This window comes from Callorhinus ursinus, unplaced genomic scaffold (assembly GCF_003265705.2).
Source record: "Callorhinus ursinus isolate GAN/ISIS: 27379988/994484 unplaced genomic scaffold, GSC_fseal_2.0 scaffold2, whole genome shotgun sequence".
NCBI lineage: Eukaryota > Metazoa > Chordata > Mammalia > Carnivora > Otariidae > Callorhinus > Callorhinus ursinus.
Window position 1 is genome coordinate 665,064 of NW_027397064.1, and position 17,102 is coordinate 682,165.

The 17,102-nt window shown below is 57.2% G+C and overlaps 1 protein-coding gene across 13 annotated transcripts in view; it reads left to right on the forward strand.

Annotated features, from left to right (window-relative positions):
* Nucleotides 1–17,102, forward strand: part of HDAC4 (histone deacetylase 4) — a 258,026-nt gene that overhangs the window by 173,914 nt on the left and 67,010 nt on the right. For all 13 annotated transcript variants that reach the window (XM_025888741.2, XM_073905783.1, XM_073905787.1 and 10 more), the window contains 3 exons: nucleotides 1,370–1,491; nucleotides 11,675–11,806; nucleotides 15,073–15,185. In XM_025888741.2, coding sequence (XP_025744526.1) covers nucleotides 1,370–1,491; nucleotides 11,675–11,806; nucleotides 15,073–15,185 — 367 coding nt within the window. The remainder of the gene's footprint in view (nucleotides 1–1,369; nucleotides 1,492–11,674; nucleotides 11,807–15,072; nucleotides 15,186–17,102) is intronic.

The window sequence follows — 17,102 nt, forward strand, 5'->3', positions numbered from 1 at the left end:
AGACCTTTTTTTTTTTTAAGATTTTATTTATTTATTTGACAGAGAGAGAGCACAAGTAGGCAGAGCGGCACATAGAGGGAGAGGGAGAAGCAGGCTCCCCGCGGAGCAGGGAGCCCGATGTGGGGCTCGATCCCAGGATCCTGGGACCATGACCTGAGCTGAAGGCAGCTGCTTAACTGGGAGGGAGCACCCAGGTGACCTGTCCTCAGACCTTTAATGAGATTGTCAGAGAATGTCCCCCGAGGTGAGGCCAGGGTTGTCTCAGTGGAACCACAAGTTAAAAGGAGGGCTTCCTGCCTGAGGAGGTGACCCCGTGATGCAGGTACAGGCGGGTGGGGGCAGCTGTCCCCGGGAACGTGAGCTCTTTCCTGCTACACAGCCTGGCTGGGCCCCACAGCCCAGATGTCCAGGCTGTGCTCATTGGACGGGTCTCTGTGATCAGCCCATTCTCTGCACAAGTTTGCTCTCAAATATTTAAATTATCCACCTGTAAGCATTTAAGAGCTCCTGTTCTTAATTCAAATAACACCAGGTGCATGGATATGGAGTACTGTGTATTCAAATAAATAGTCTAACAAATTCCAAATAAGTAAGTTGACAAATTTGTTTCAAGTCATTAAGCAGATTACACAGTTTAAAGACTCAACAGAATTCATTACACCTAGGGTGGGTGCTTCCAGGAAGCCGTGGATGGTCTTCCCAAGGGCCGTCGGCTCCCCATTCCCAAGCCCTGACTCCCCTCCTGCCTTCCAGAGCCTCCTCCTGGAGCCGGATCCTGTCTCGAAATTTTAAGGATGTTGAGCGGTGCCTGGCTGGTCTTCGGAGGCAGTAAATGTCATAGACCCACTTCCAGGCACAAGGTGTTGGTCGCTGCCACCCACCCTCTCCAAGGAAGCAGGGTGATGGGGCGGATTTTGTTCCTCTGAAGGTGCAGATGAACACTGGGTATTTTCTGCTGAAGGGAGGCCCCCTTGGGGACCCCAGACTTGACCACTGCTGTTCTGAATGCACCCCACCCGATCTCAGCTGCCTCCGACCGTGCCTTTGGTCCTGTCCACATGTGGCGGCCGTCGGCCCGAGGACAGGCCCTTCTGTGGCCGGCGGTGGCCTGGGGGCCAGGGAGCAGTGGTGCACGGAGCCGCCGAGAACAACAGGATGATGGCCGGCACTGCTCCTCTTGGCAAGGGTACGACTGTGGAGGTGTTGCTCAGCCTTGGTTTGCGCGGTCACCATTGGTTTTTGTCTCATTTCAGCCTTGCCCCACACAGGAGCCCATCTCCTGGGTCGGCCAGAGCTGATCCGGGGCTGACATCAGGCAGGCTTCCGCCCCTCGCTAACTCCTCCGTCTGCCTTTGCCTTTTCTGTCCAGGAAAACACAGCACAGTTCGCTTGACCAGAGCTCCCCGCCCCAGAGCGGGGTGTCGGCCTCCTACAACCACCCGGTTCTGGGAATGTACGACAGCAAAGATGACTTCCCGCTCAGAAAAACAGGTCAGTGCCCAGGACCGAGGGCCTGGGGGCAGGGCTCTCAACCGGCCCCTCCCACATGTCCACAGGGGGCGGGGCTCTCAGCCGGCCCCTCCCACACGCCCCACAGGGGAGGGGCTCTTGACCACCCCCCCACACCCACAGGGGGCGAGGCTATCAACTCCTCCCACACGCCCACAGGGTTGGGGCTATCAACCGACCCCTCCCACAGGGGGGTGGGGGGATACCAACCGACTCCGCCCACATGCCCACAGTGGGTGGGGCTCTCAACCGGCCCCTCCCACATGCCCTACGGGCTGAGGCAGAGGGAATCCCTGCTTGTGCTTAAAGTATTTGCTTTTTGTATTAGAACATCATTTTAAAAATGATGTTCTTAAGCATTGCCTTATGAGTCATACCAAAAGCGATGAACCTCATGTATGTACACCTATGTTTTAAACCTCAGACTCGTTTTTAAACAACACCCAAGCTTACTCTCCTCTTGGTGGTGTGCTGCACTTTGTCACAGCCCAGAGCATCCCCTGCTGGGCTCAGGGACAAAGCAGCTCCTGCTGACTGATGTGAGGCCTTGCAGGAGCAGGCCAGCCAGCATTTGGCCCTCGGGGCTGACTCTAGGCAGGGCCTGGGCAGTGGCGGGGGGGGGGGGGCTGTGGGTCCCAGATTGGGAGGAAGTCTGTTCAAGAAAGAAACTCATTGTGTCCTGCAAGGACATCTCAGGAGGATGCCTCGGGGTGTGTGTGGCCCTGTCACAGACCAGAAGAAGAAGGGTATTCACACTCCAGCAGACTCCCTTGGACTTTCTCCAGCGGTGGTGGTTTAAGTGGGCGTCGGCTTTTAAGAAAGATCAGAGTGGCCGTGGCCAGTCCACAAGGGTGGCCGGAAGGGCAGGGACCAGAGGCGAAGCATCTTCTAGAGCCTTTGCCCGCTGCGAGGTGAGGGCAGGATGGGGCAGGCTGTGGAGGATCGGGTGCCCTGGCCGCAGACACAGCATGTGGAGCCATGGTTGTGGGGCATTGTGGGAAGTTCCTACTTAGTGGAAGTGAGTCCCGTGTGGCACAGCTTTTTCTTTGTAAACACAAATTTTGTTTTATCCAGAGGATATTGGTTGATTTTAGACAGATGCACTTTAAGGCAGTCAGACTCCAGCATCTTCACCTGAGTGATGAGGCATTGGGGAATGGGGCTGGGGGCTCATCTGCCACCCCGTCCTAACGACGGAAGACTTGGAGCCTCTCCATAGGCAGAGCTGGGCCCCAGAGGATTCGGTGCGGCACGCGGGGAGCAGAGCCTGAATCCAGAGCCGGAAATTGCAGGGAGGCACCTTGGTAGTGCTTGACTGACTCCCAGGTGTGTGAGATGGAGTGACCCCATCAGGACGGTCATGGGCCAAGGACCTCAGAGACCTTGACAAGGTTGGGAGAGGGGTCGGTGCAGCCCCTCCGAGTCAGTGGTTAGGACCCTGCAGGTGTGGACAGGGCTTCCTGTCAGCTGTAAACCCTCCCCTGGTGAAAGCGAAGGTGCCACTCTGTCCTTTTCCTCAGCGTGAGTGTGCAGTTCTCACCTGTCCACCGAGGACAGCCATGGGTTTCACCCAGAGAGAGCCCATGCTCTCTACAGGAAGGTCTTGTCAGGAGCTGGGGCCAGTGCTCCCAGGTGGCCCCCGTGCCCCCTTCTGGAACCTTGTGCTGTATTGAACCAAACTCAGGTCAGCAGAATGGGAGGTCACAGGGAGCAGCGGGCTCTGTGCTGGGAGCGAGACAGACTGTGCCTGCCCCAGAAAGAGAGTGAGCAGCTGGGAGTCTCCCTCACCCTTAAGGGCATGAGGGTGGGTCAGGTGGACAGAGGTCATAGGCTCCACCAGCAGCTCGGGAAGGATCTTTCCACTGGTTTTGTATCTCTGTGTGCCCTGCGATGGATTCCTTAGGTTCCCCTGGCCTCAGTTTCTCATCAGTAAAATGGAGCTGTGCACACCCATATCCTCCCCACTGTGGATACACTGAGCAAGCAGAGCTTCCTCCTGCCCTGGGTATGCCGAGTATGACCCCCAAGGTCCCAGTGGAGGAAGCAGAAGGCTGAGCAACTGGGCCACCAAGCAGAGCCACCCACCTCTTGCCAAGGGGCCTTGCCTTGCCAGAAGACACATCTGACTCTTCCCCCAAGGTCCCAGGAAAGGACAGTGAACAACACTTGCCTCTTGGGGCCCTCACGGGGCTCCCTGGCCTGAGCTTACACTTCCCTCAAAATAGAAGTAGTGGTGCCCATCAGGGGATGTTTGCTCTGATTCTCCCTCTCTCCCAACCAGACAAGGCCCGTGTCACCTGGACAGTGGCTCCTGTTACAGGACAGAACTGGCACTGACCACGTGTAGCCAGGGTCTCTGAAGACTCTGGATGCAGGACGGCCAACTCCACGCTGCCCCGCTGCTGCTCTGCGGAGCTGCATGGCCTGTGAGCTTTGTCTCACGGGCCCTGTCATCTCTCCCAGTCTCTGCGGCTGCTGGCTCCTGTGCTGGAAGCACCCTCTCTCACACCTGTTTGCCTTGAACCTTGCCATGCAGCCCGCCCCAGCCCCCTGCCGCCCTGAGAAAGGCAGACTCCTCATCACACTTGGGGAAGTGCCCGTGAGCGCCCAGTGCTCCAGAAGAACTTAATTAAGATTTGATTGCATTATCAATTTTTCAAAAAGGCATCACCAGCACATTAATAATATTAATAATATAAAGATTTCAGAGGAAATGTTTAAACCACTTAAGGGAATAGAGTGTAGTTAGGTGTCCTGTATCATCCTAAAAGTATCCACTTTCAAACACTTGATGTCTCAAATTCTCAATAATTTATATCTGTGCATTTCTATGAGAATCAGTAATAGGAAATACTACAAACATGAAACTTTAGTTACAAAATGCCTCAAATGAATTAAAATCTTTAATAAATGTGACATACACTTAAATAATCCCCATGGTTTCAACTTGACAACAGATTCTGTGGATCTTGCACATATCTGTCTGCCCGTCAGTCCCCTAAGGGCCGCTGCAGGACACGCGCCTGTAGAGTGCAGAGCCGTGCTTGCTGTTCCTGGGCGCACCGTGTCCGGCTCTGTTCCATCCCCGGAGGAAAGCGTACCGACTCACCCAAGCCTGTGTGTGTTCAGGCAGTGACTTCGCACTGGCTGCAGGGCCGGTGGCCTGGCTTTAGATTCAGCTGCTTCACTTCCTGCCTTGTGATTTGGGGAAGCCTTCTGTGCCTCCCTGTTTTGCCATCTGGAAACACCTACCTCCTGGGCTGGGAGAAGTCATGGAGTTGATGTTTGCCAAGTGCTTAGAGGGGGCCTGGCTGCAGGGGCTCTGCTCTCATTTTCCCAAGCTGCCAGGGTGCTGTTGGGGTGCCCTTGATCCTTTCCCCACCCAACAGCCCATTCCCGCCAGACTCCGCTCCCCTAGCCCCTTCCCTCCATGCCCCCAGTTTGGCCAGGAGCAGGTGGAAATGCTAGGCTCCCCTGAGGGGAGGCCACAAATCCATGCCATTTATTGCTGGAAGTCTTGCGGGGAAAGGCACGCCTTGCCCTGCTGCGGGTTTGGGGTTCACATCCCAGCCCCTCGTTCCTCTCCACCACCTGAGTGCCCAGCTTGGGCTTGCCTCACTTCCTGCTGGAGAGCCTGCCCCCTTCCCTGTGATTGACAGCAGGGTGTCCCCACCTCCTAGCAGGCTGGGTCATCTCCCTGGGTGCACAGGTACAGAGCAGGTGAGGTGGGGACCACCTGACTGAGTTTCTGAGCCTCTCCAAATCTAAGGATATACTGGGACTTGTTCCATGCCACTGACCCTGCTCCCATCAGCAGGTCCTTCCTGGGGTTCCTGGGCATGGGAGCAGCTCAGCCAGGGATTAATCTAAGCAAAGCATTCAATTCCACATTCACACTGCAGAAAGGATGCTTTTCCACTTATAAAAGCAAATCCAGTTTTGTCATATTGATGATGTTTAGAGATTGTATTTTTCTCCAGTAGCTTCTTCAACTTTGTATTTTTAAAGATGTTAGCTGCCGTCAGTTTTTTTTTTAATGCCTCTTAAATTGTCGTCTGTGACTTCTGACTGATGAAACAAGACCAGAGGAAACGAAACAAAGCTTACTGTCCTTGCCCGTCTCCTCCGTCTCCCATTCTGACCACGACCTCTGGGACCTCAGCACGTGCTGCCCGCAGGCCCGCCCGCGGCCCCAGATGAAGTGGAGAGAGGCTGGGTGGTGCCGGTCACAGTCCCCCCATGGTCCCTGCACCAGCCTGGATGCTGGGCCGAAGACAGCCGGCTTCCAGCCTGTATTCACTTCTGTAGCCAGTGGCTCCTGTGGCTTTTCCTTCTAGAAGGTTCCCGCAGCTCAGCAGCTCGCAGGTTCCCAGCTGTCCATGGGAAGCAGCAGCTGATTTCCAAGCTTTGGGAAACAGCGGGTTTCCCGTCTGTGGGCGAAGCTGCTTGGCTCAGCAGGGAGAGCTCGCATCAGCCTGGCCCTCCCGTGGCCCTCGGGCTGGGACTTCCAGGGGGAGGGGTGCTGGGTAGATGCTGCGCTGCAGGCGGCAGGGTCACCCAGGGGGGTGAGGTCTGCTCCCAGGAGCAGAAGGAAGAACACGGCGCCTGGTGGAGCCTGCCCTGGGCAGGAGGGCTGCAGCACAGTCCCCCTGGGCCACACGCACAGCCTCCTGCACCGCTTGGGGGGGCAAAGCGGGCCTAGCACCGGCTCCCCTCCCCTACCCGCCCAGCGTTCCTTGTCAGGTGACCTGTATTGCTGTCACGTGAGTGTGGGTCACGGTGCACCCTCCATACTGCACCCAGTCACTGAAAACACCCCAGTGACTGCAGTTCCCGTGTTCCCTCCTGGGGGCCCGAACACCCAGGGGACGGAGTCCCTGTCTGTGGAGAGCATGCGTGTTCTCTAGCGACTCTTCAAAGGTGGCGGTGACCTTTGGGGGTTGATTCTGAGGCTAATTGCCTTGCTCAGTCACACTGCAGTTAAGTTGGGACCCAGACTCCATTGCCCACACTTCATCCGAGGGCCCGCCTAGGGCTTCTGTCCCGGGCGCGCTGCCACCAGGACGGTGCTCTGTGCCCGCTTCAAGGTAGCGTCAGCTTTGCCACCCATTTCTGTGCCGTGGTAATTTCGTGAGCATCCGGGGTGCTCGGCTCTGAGCTGCTCGGGTGGGCGGGGAACAAAGGGGTCCAGGCCCCACTCGAGTGTCAGGGTGGACCCGCAGGGCCAGGCCAGGGAGGGGTCCAGGCATGTGAAGGGCGAGGCTCGGCTGTTATCCCAAACACAAGTAAGGTGGATTCAGGCCCCATCAGCAGTCTCCACAGCAGCCCTGCCCCTGTTGTGCCGGACGCCAGGGTCTCTTTCCATAGCCTGCAGCCCTGCGTGTCCCCGGTGCCTTACGAGATCTGCCAGAGGGGTCTGCAGCCTGTGGAGACCCAGGGCGGGTTATCTGTGATCTCTGCAACCACAGGACGCAGTAAGTCAGCGGACCTCCCCAGGACCCTGGCGAACCAAGTGACACTCCTCACAGCTGAGTTTACGTCCATGTGGGGAGCAGGCTGACGCATGGGCAGTAGGACAGGGTGCGTGTGCCTCCGGGACGCCCTTTCAGAGGCTTGGGGACGGGCTGTACCGCCGATCGCCGATCGCGGCAGGGCCTGGGTCTTGCTCTGAGGCAGTTTGTGGAAAGCACTGTGCAGGTGCCTGGCAGGGGCGGGAGGGGGCGACGCCCATACACCGCAATTCAATGGAAAGGTGTGTTTTGTAGGGTCAGTTGCAGTTTGATAAATGGCCCTTCAGCTCTTGCCCGGGGCTGGAGCCGGCGGACTCTGTCCTTCCTGCGCTGTCTCTGAGCGAGGAGTCGGGGGGTGACTGCGGTGCCCAGGCAGTGCCGGCTTCGCGGGCTGTGTGCTGGGCTATCTTCCATCAACTTTGTGCTCTTGAAACTTGGGTATGAGTGTGTTCAGAGGGTTCTTTAAAAGGCTTTATTGTGCTTTCCTAGGAAACTTCTAGAGATGGTCAGTATGGTCAAGTACTAGGCAACTTCTGCATAAAGTGATTGGCTCACACGCCCTGTGTCCCATCCTTCAGACTTTGACATCCATCAGACTTGACCTCCTTCTGACATGGAAAGTACCAGATGGGATCTCAAAGTCATCTTTCCACTGTTCAGTGGCAGATCTACCCTGAGCTGACAGCCCACAGAAATAGCTACAAGACTCTGACCGGGTAGGAGACACACCACCTTCAAGCAGCGTGTAGTACTTTTTTCTTTACAAAATATCACATACTACATGCTTATAATAAATTACACACTCATCCTGAAGCTTACTTCCCAGAGACAGGCCGCTATGGTTAGTTTGGTGTCTGTTCAGATATTTTCTGCACATAGGTGTAGGACTATGTGTCTATGTGCAACAAGCACGTACGGTTGTCTTTATGTTAACAAGAATCCTTGCTTTGCATTTTGTCCTGTGACTTTATTTTTCAGTTACTGTTTTATTGGGTACACCATTCCATTTGAGTGTGTAAAGATCAGCACCTTTTTCTATATTCCAATCTGTGCATGTAAATGTGTGACTCTTTCCTAGTGTAACTCTACCTCTGCTCGCTTGTGCTAGTGTTTCCGTAGGATAGATCCCTGAGGATGGGACTGCCAGCTTCCGGGGTTTGCATGCTCTGAGATGCTGAGCACATTATGCCGCACCAGAGCTCCAGGGAGCCCACTATCTCCACTTCATTAACAAGGTGCTACCACATTCAGTCTACCCCACGTGATGGAGGAGTAAATCATGGTTCCTGGGATGTTTTCAGCAATTTCCTCATTGTTAGAAAAGGTCGAGTGTTTTTATGTTTATTTTCCATCTTTCCTACGAGAATGTCCTCCATTCGCAGCAGGGACCTGGGTGGCTGTGACCCAAGCCCTGGGTCATGTTTCCGTGCTGTGCGTGTGGCCAATGAGTGGTGCAGAGCCCCGAGTGCCTGCCAGGCCTGGGCTTGTCCGCTCCCCATGCAGTGTCTAGAACCACACAGGACATACAGGCAAGTCCCTCAGTGTTCAGTGGATTGAAGTTTAACAGCAAGTCTCTCACCCAGTTTTCTTTGGGATGTTTTCTTTTTCCTCGTGGCTTTGTAGGAGCTCTTGATAGGTTAATATCAATCCTATGTCTGACATGTATGCTACAAAAGTTACATTCCAGTCTGTCCTTTGGCTTTCTAGAGTTTTTATTGTTTTCAAAGTAAGTAAGTGTGCATAAATCAGAGAGCCCCACAAGGCTCAGGACAGGTGACGGCCCCACAGGGGCTCAGGACCTGCCTCTCCCTGCCCTGTGACAGGTGACGTATAGAAAGTGCACCCAATTCAGAGTGACCTCGCCTGCATTTCCTTGTTTGCATAACTTGCCTTTTTCCTGAAGTTGATCACATTTTTTCATTTGCTTAGTTTTCTGTGTGCCTGTCATTAATTCACGCGGAGGAGCCCTTGCGCAGTAGGTGGCCCAGAGGCTCCCCTCTGGCCCAGGAGACAGGCTCCCAGCCACAAGGCCCCCACCTGTTGCCCCACCTGCTATTCCCGGCCCCCCACATCTCCTGGGGAGGCTCTGCCCCTTCCCCCAGACTCCTGCGTGGCCCCCTCCTTCACCTTGGGTGGGCACAGCAGCTTTCTAAGGACCTGCACGGGCTGTGCACACTGGCGGATGTCTGTTCTGGCTTCCATCTGACCGATAATGCAGTTAGGTACAGAAGCCACTTTCCTGCAGGATTTTTGAGTCTCTGTCCTGCCTCTGAGTGGCTGTTGCAGAATCTGACAGCACTGACAAGGCCAACCCCGGGCCCCCAGAGCTCCAGAACTCCGCGGGGTCTGCCTGTTGAGGGGCCACGGCGAGCCCTCACGGGCAGCAGGCCTCCTGCGGAGGGAGGAAGGGGTCTCCAGTCACCGTGTTAGTGACCTCCCGGCTATGCCCTGTCCTCTGCTGGCATGGTTATTAATGTGATCTTGGACATTTTCACTCCCCATCTTCTCTCACTGTCTTCTTCCCACACTGGCGCTTCTGTCCCGTGGCTCATCCCGTGTCGCCTCCCACACTGACTGCTCGGCACCCGCTCTGTCTGCATGCCTGGCCGAGACGGGCTCTGCACACCCTTCCTGCTCAGCCCCTGCCCCCAGAGCAGGACCTGTCTCCAGACAGACTGACCTCTGGGTACGTGGCACGGGCACTTCGGTCCCTCTGCCCACCTGACCCTTACACAGTCACATTTGCCCACCCCGATCGCTGCTGTGCTGAGATGAGCCCTCGGAAAGCTAGACCTGCGTGAAGTCGGTGAGGACGTTCGGGCTCATGAAGAGCAGGCCCTTCCTGACCAAGGAGGGGCAGGTGCTGGGGCTGGGGTGGGATTTGAAGGTTGGGATTTGCAAGGATTTGTAGGACGGTTGAACTTGACTTAATCTGTCATGCACCTGACTGCCCTTGAGGAGAGACTTCCCCGGCTCCCCCACGTTGCCCAGAAGGAGCAGGTACCGCATTCGGGGGGTGCAGGACCCAGGAGCAGGGCCGGTCTACAGCTGGCCCGGGGCGACCCTGCCACCAGCGGCCCCCCACACGCCGTTTCCTGACGTGCTCCCTCCTGAGGGGCCCACACCGCCCTGTAATCTCAGGAGCAGCTTCTGACCCCAGCTCAGACAGGTGTTCATGTTGTTTCAGCAAAGACCTTGGTGGTGTGAGGAGAGCTGTTGTTTTCTTGCTTGTTAGATGACGCTTTGGCTTTTTCCTCGTGTTGAGTAATGGTAAGAAACTCCACGTGAAAGTAGAAGGGACTGAAACATGTAAATCTGCAGTCGTCTCAAAATAAATATGGAAATACTTTTCATGTTCCTCATATGAATCCTTCCCACTTTGGCCGTGCAAGCCCTACAGGTGAACAGGCACTCGCCCTGCATGCAAACATGGCAGAGCGGACAGGGCCCCTCTCCCTATATGCACGGCCTCGAGCGGGCGTGGCATCATGAGGAGTCCAGCGGCTTCGTAAAGTGCATCTTTGATTCCTCCGGGAAGCTTTGTGTAGGTGGCCTGCTGCCCCCTTCCCCTCCCAGGGCCCAGAGAGAGCTGCCCTTTGCCTCCCAGCCTCTTGCAGGGTCACTGGTGCCCCAGCACGGCACTCGGTCCCTGCACGCCGCTGCCCTGCGCCCCCGAGGGACCAGGTCCCCGTGCCCGGCCTGCTGCTTAAAACCCGAACCATCGTAGTTCTGATTCCGGAGGGAAATTCGATTATATTGTTTGGTGCTCTGGAGAGCAGTGAACTTCCTGTTCCAGAAAGATTAAAAACAGCAGGGTTGCTGATTACAAACAAACAGAAAGGTAAAACCTTGCTAATTTGCAAACAGAGAAGCAGTAGGAACTTGAAAGTAGTCAAGTAAAACCTCAGAACTCAAACGTCTTCGTGGTGGTGACCTTACCCCTGGCCTGGCCTGAGAGCTGATGGCCTCATGGAGATTCCTGTTTAGGTGTCCCCGGCGGGGGCACCTCTGGATGGAGTGAGACCACCCTCCTCCCGAGGCAGCCTCACCTGCCCCTGCCCCGCTTCCCAGAGCTGTGACCTGATCGTCCAGCGGGGCTGGTCTGCGCTCCAGGGGCAGAGGCTTGGGAACCACTAGGCTTAAATACACAGGTTTGCAAAGCACACGCAGAGCTGGTAACAGACCTAACCAAGCCAAAACACCTGTGTCCTGTGGTCAGGTGGCCTCTGAGGGAGATGGGCTCGCTCACCCCCATGCAGGTGTGGAGGACTGATTAGCCTTAGCGCTCCATGGCAGCTGCTCACTGGTAGCCGGAGCCCTGGCAAGCGGCTTGTTTCTGCGTTGTTGGACGCAGGTGAGCAAGGAAGTGCAACATACAGAAGGTATGATAACGTTCATGGGCCACCGCCCTGGAACGACCTACACGGCCGCAGAAACGAAGCCGAAGGCATTGGGTAGGCTTTGTTCATTATTTGGGACTGTTTAGCAGGACTGAAAATACTCACAGGCCTCAGGAACGCTGCCTTCCCTCTGCCCTGGACCCACACATCCGTGTTGCGTGAATACTTACCCCACGTGCATATTTTCTAACTGCCAGTGAGATAAACTTGACCCCAGTCGGGACGTCTGACTAACGGTGTCTCCTTTTCATGCAGCTTCTGAACCCAATTTGAAATTACGGTCCAGGCTGAAGCAGAAGGTGGCCGAACGGCGGAGCAGCCCCCTGCTACGCAGAAAAGATGGGCCAGTGGTTACGGCTCTGAAGAAGCGTCCGCTGGATGTCACAGGTACGCCCACTGCCAGCCGCACCCTCTCCCCGCGGGGCTCTCCTGTACGCCATCTGAGACCTGCACCTCTGCACACGCTCTCAGCCCCGGAGCTGGCAGTGCGAGTCCGAGACCCGCCGCCTGGCGCCCGGGCCGGGGTTTGGGGGAACGCGGAGCACCGCCTACCCGCTCCCAGCCCCAAGCACCGCCAGAGCCGTCCGGTTTGACATTGCCCGGGGTGCTTACAGGAATTTTAAGTGGAGGTTTCTCCAAAGGTTTCACCGATCCTGCCCTGTTAGTAGTAAATCACATGGTTCCGATCTGCTCCGCTCTGGACCACTGGGGAGCGTTAAAATCTTCCCGGCAGGAGTCCCGCAGGTGGGAAGGGAAGAAAGGAGGGAGCAGGGTTGTCTCCACTTCCTTAGTGAGCATTGCTCTCGGCCCCCATCTAGTGGTGGATTTGCAGAAGTCCGCCCCCGGCCACAGCCCAGGCCTGAGGGATGCCCTCCTTCCTGCCATGCTCCCCACTTCCCCGAGTCGCACCCCCACCACAAGGGCGCACCTCACTTGCAGAGGGCCCACCCCGGTCCCAGGGTGCCTCCCATTTCCTGAGGCATACCACAGTCCCAAGGGTACAACCCACTCCTCGAGGGTGCACTCTGTCTGAGGACACACCCCAGCCCAGGGGGGTGCATCCCATGTCCTGAGGCACACATCCACATTCCTGAAATCGGCACCAGGATAAAGGGGGGGGAGGGGAGGAACTGTATTTGCATTAAGTACAGTGCCCCATTTGAAAACCAAGGCTCTTGGTGGCAGTGTGTCGGTGTTGGGTTCTCAGGAAGGAGAGGGGGTCCCCGTGCCAGCCCTCTGCGTGTCCGTGGCCAGCACCACACACGCACCGACTAAGCCCCGGCGCCTCTGAGTGAAGGGGAGACCTTCCCCCCTCCCATCCTGCCGTGCTTCAGGGTTTTGTAGCCAGAACCCCTCATCCAAGCTCCTGCCTCTGAGTGTTTGTGTGAAAGGGTCGACGCTCTTCATTAATGTGGGGTTCCGTGCTGGGGGTGCAGCGTAGACAGGCCTTGTCTGAAGAGAGGAAGTATTGTCACCCAGAATCTCAGCCACTGGGGGATTCTATGCAAAGTCGTGAGTGAAAACCCACGATGCAGCTTTGTTTCCTTTGAGGAGTGCCTGGTCGTGGGCCGGCAGCCCCCACGGGCAGCGAGGCCGCGCACGTATTCCTAGCCCTGCAGTTGGGGAGACGGAGTCGTCAGCAGGCTTCTTCCTGAGCATCGGGTCCCGGGTTCACGTTGTCAGCCTCTGGCTGTTCATTGCCACTCTGAGTCAGCACCAGGCTGCGCACGGACAGAGGGATGCTGCTCCTCGCCCTCATTTGAGAGGCCCACCTCACAAACCGTGCCTGCCGCAGCTGCCTGGTACTGGGTTGCGGCACGTCCGGAGTGCGCGTGAAGGGGTCCCGGGCTAGGAGAGGCTGGTGCATGCCCGATGAGTGCAGCTGACAGAGACTAGAGGAGGCAGGCTTCCGGGCCCTCACAGGGCCCAGGCAGCTGGGGGCAGAAACAGAGCTGCCTTTCCAGGAGACGGGGAAATAAGGAGCTGAGGAAGGTGGTCCCGACAGAGCGAGGGAAGCCCCCGGTGCAGCCCTGGGAGGCGGTGTCTCTTGTGGGAGAGCAGGGCAGGGCATGTGTGCAGGGGGGTGGGAGGGGTGGGCGTGGGGGCCCAGCCGGGCACAAGACCGGGCCGCAGGACAGGCTGGGCGCACGGCTGCTTCTCTCCAGTTGCTGGTGAAGGCCACACGTACCACAGGAGCAGAGATAATAATGAGCTGCCCGTGGGCACCTGCATCAGAGTGGTTAGTGCTCACAGTGGGGCGCGTATGATTCATCACAAGCTTTTTGGCACCTTGAATGGGGCCCCACTTGTGCTGATGCAAATAACATCATGACGATGACACATTTGTATTCGTTTCTTAGACCACATTCCTAGAAGCGGCGTAACAGAGTTGAAAATGGGTGAAGAGCTGGATCTATATATATTTTTACTGACCCAGTTTCTCACACCCTTGCTGCACAAGAGCATTTATCTGGTGACCCTGCTGGGGGCACACATTTGCCTGAAGTTTTGGTGGAACCCAGTGTGTAGCTTGGGATAGGATCTGCAGAGAAGGTGTCCCACGAGGGCCATGGGGACCGCACCCAAGGGCAAGGTGGCGGCCTCTGTCAGGTGGGCTGTAGCTCTATCTTCGTGCAGAAAGTATAGCAGCTGCTCAGCCCAGGGACCCTCTCAGCAGTTCCCAGTTAGTGCAGTACAAGTAAATGTGACTTCCAGGGAGAGAAGGAAGCTCTGGGCCTGGAGGGAGGGGAGCGGGGGGGGGGGAAGGGGTCCTGGTCTGAGCTCACTGTCAGTGTCTGGGACGGCCGGTCGTCTGGCTGGCGATCCCGTGCTGACAGCTCCCTGGTCAGGAGAACCGGGGACCACAGAGCTCCCTGTCCGTGGTGAAGCCTTTGTCAAAATGCCAGTAAACCAAAGGAAAACACGGAAAAAGCTGAACAGGCCCGTCCATAAGCCCCGAATGTCACCACCGTGGCTGGGCAGGCAGCAAAAAGGAGATGGGGGTGGGACACGTCCCTCAGGTGCAGGCCAGTGGCTGTGAAGCCTGGTCCCGATTCGCAGGGCCGTGCCACGGCTGCCTGTAAGGCCACTTGGAGGATCATTTAGCGTGTGATTCCAGGTGACACTCATCAGTCACAAGCTGCCAGCGGTACATCCCCCTGCGTGTTTGATGTTGCACAGGAAAAATGAGAGGCTTTAATACAGAGGGAGCCCCGTGGCCTGCAGCTCTGTCAGTGAGCACAGCACATCTGACCTTCCCCATTCACAGTCATGTGGCTTCTGTGGGTCCTGGTCTTTTGTTGTTAGGTTATTGGTGTTTAAGGCCTTATTTTTCCGGTGTGTCAGATCATCTTGAAATTCAAGAGGCATAAAATTGGTAATGTGCACAGTATAAAAGGCTCAGGTGGGGCCTCTGCAGGGCCGTACGTTTAGAGCGCACGAGGAAGTCCGTAGCAAAACCGAAAGTAGGGGATTAGCCTCACAGCCCCTGTTTGGGAGCCGTGGTCATGTTCTTTCGTGATGTGGTTTTTGCCAGTCGGCAAGCTGGCCCCGGGGGGCCCCCCCCACCACTCGGGCCCAGGTAAGCGCGTGCCACCACCTGGCCCGGGACCTCTGCAGGGAGCGCAGCTCACGGATGTCTCTCTGCCCCGCAGACTCGGCGTGCAGCAGTGCCCCCGGCTCCGCGCCCAGCTCCCCCAACAACAGCTCTGGGAACGTCAGCACGGAGAACGGGATCACGCCCGCCGTTGCCAGCATCCCGGCCGAGGTCAGTGCGGCTTTCCGTTCACTTCTGTTCCCTGCACCAGCCCAGCGGCAGGTTCAGACAGCTGGTTTCTGCAAGGTGGCCGCAGTTTGCAGCTGCCCTCAGCCTTGACTGTCAGGTTGGGAGGCATCCAGGACAGGCCCCTTCCTGCCCCAACCACTGCTCCTCCTTTGACTGAGGACAGCTGTCAGCCCAGCCTCTTGCTCCGGCCTCTTTCAGGGCATATTTAATTAGGCCAATTCAGAACACATGCCATGTGCCGCTGGGCCCTGGATGCCCCACTCCCATGTGCCCCCAAGGCTCTGCACGGTGCCCGGGAACACGGGGACGCATGGGAATCAAGCTGTTTGTTGTGCTTTAGAAATACTCAGCCAACAAACACGCATCCGTGTGCCCAGGGGGCGCAGAGTGACACGGGGCGGATGGTTAGGGTGTTGGGCGGTTAGGAACACCAAGGGTGGCGTTTCGGCGTTGCCTGGGTAACCACAGGGTCAGTTCCCCTCACCCTGCCCGTCAGGCCCCTGGTGTGCTGCAGTTGAGAGTCACATGCACACACAGAGGTTCTGGAATCACTTGGCAGAGAGGAAGGGTGCTCTAGTGGGGGACGCAGTGGGTGGCCTCTTGAGCCAGGTGGAGGGGCTTGGGGCTGGCTGCCGGTTGTGCCCTTGACCAGACCTGGGTTGGGGGGACTTTCCGGGCAGTGGTCTCCAGGGCTTTCCTTGCATGTCCTCTTCTTCCTTATTCACTTTGGTCTGTGTGTTTATTGCACAAGTGTCTCTGGTGCTGCTGCCTCGGGCCAGCGCTGTGCCGGGCCCTGGGGATTGAGGGCCAAGCGGCCAGCTAGCAGCCAGCTCCCGCGGAGTGGGAGAGGCGGGTGCTGACCAGTACTCAGGAAGAGCAAGAGAATTGCACACTTGCTGCATGAGGCCACAGGCTCGGGGTGACTGCATGGGGAGCCACCTCAGCTCTGGTTTTCTGGTGAACTCAGCCCGAAGTGCTGTCTGCTTCCTGCGCAGACGGTTCCGCTGCGTGGGCGGTCCTTCTGAGTTCTTTTTGAGCTCCTGCTGACTCGCAGGAGGCTACAGTCCGTTAAATATAGTGACTTGCTTTTCTCCTAAATATCTAGAAACGAATCCTGCCCTTCCAAAGGGTGGACGGGTTTTAGGAGGGGTGCGCGGACGCGGGGGCTGGGGCATTTCGGGGCAGGCGTGTAGACACCGACGCACAGACCGCAGCAGCCGAGGCCGTGGTGTGCGCGGCTGCCTCTGCCTCCTCACTGCCGCGGCCTCGTGTGTCCTGTTCTTTCACCCCCTGTCCCTGCAAAACCCCCGTTTGAGCACTTGTTTAGACGATCCCAGGCCTTAATACCCCTGCTCTGCAGGGCGGAGGTCATCGCGGCCGGCTGCCTGTAGTGGGCCTCAGGGCCTCGCCTGGAGGTGCCCGCCAGCCTGGTCGTGTCGGCCACGGCCCCAACTGCTGTCTAATCTGGTCCATGCTCTGCTGTGCCTTGTGGAGGAGCGTCTACGCGGATCCAGTTTAAATTGCGTGTCAAGTTTTACAAGTCACATGTTAACGTAAATGAAGCTGCTATGAACTATAGATGTGAAAGGGTTGACGAGAAAAGTGGAGAGGCCGTTGCTCCTGTTTGCATCAGATCGTCCCTGTGGTCAGCAGGGTGGTCTCCGACGGTCTCGTCCTGCCAGGACGACCTCGGTCACAAAACCTTCAGGGTTTGTGACAGTCTGACCACTCCTGAGAACGTGTAGGCCTCGTGAAGCCTCCTCGGGCACCGGGCAGCCCCACTGCCCTGAGCCCCCCGTCTCCGCTGCCCAGAGCCCCCCCGTCTCCGCTGCCCAGAGCCCCCCCGTCTCCACTGCCCTGAGCCCCCTGAGCCCCCGTCTCCGCTGCCCAGAGCCCCCC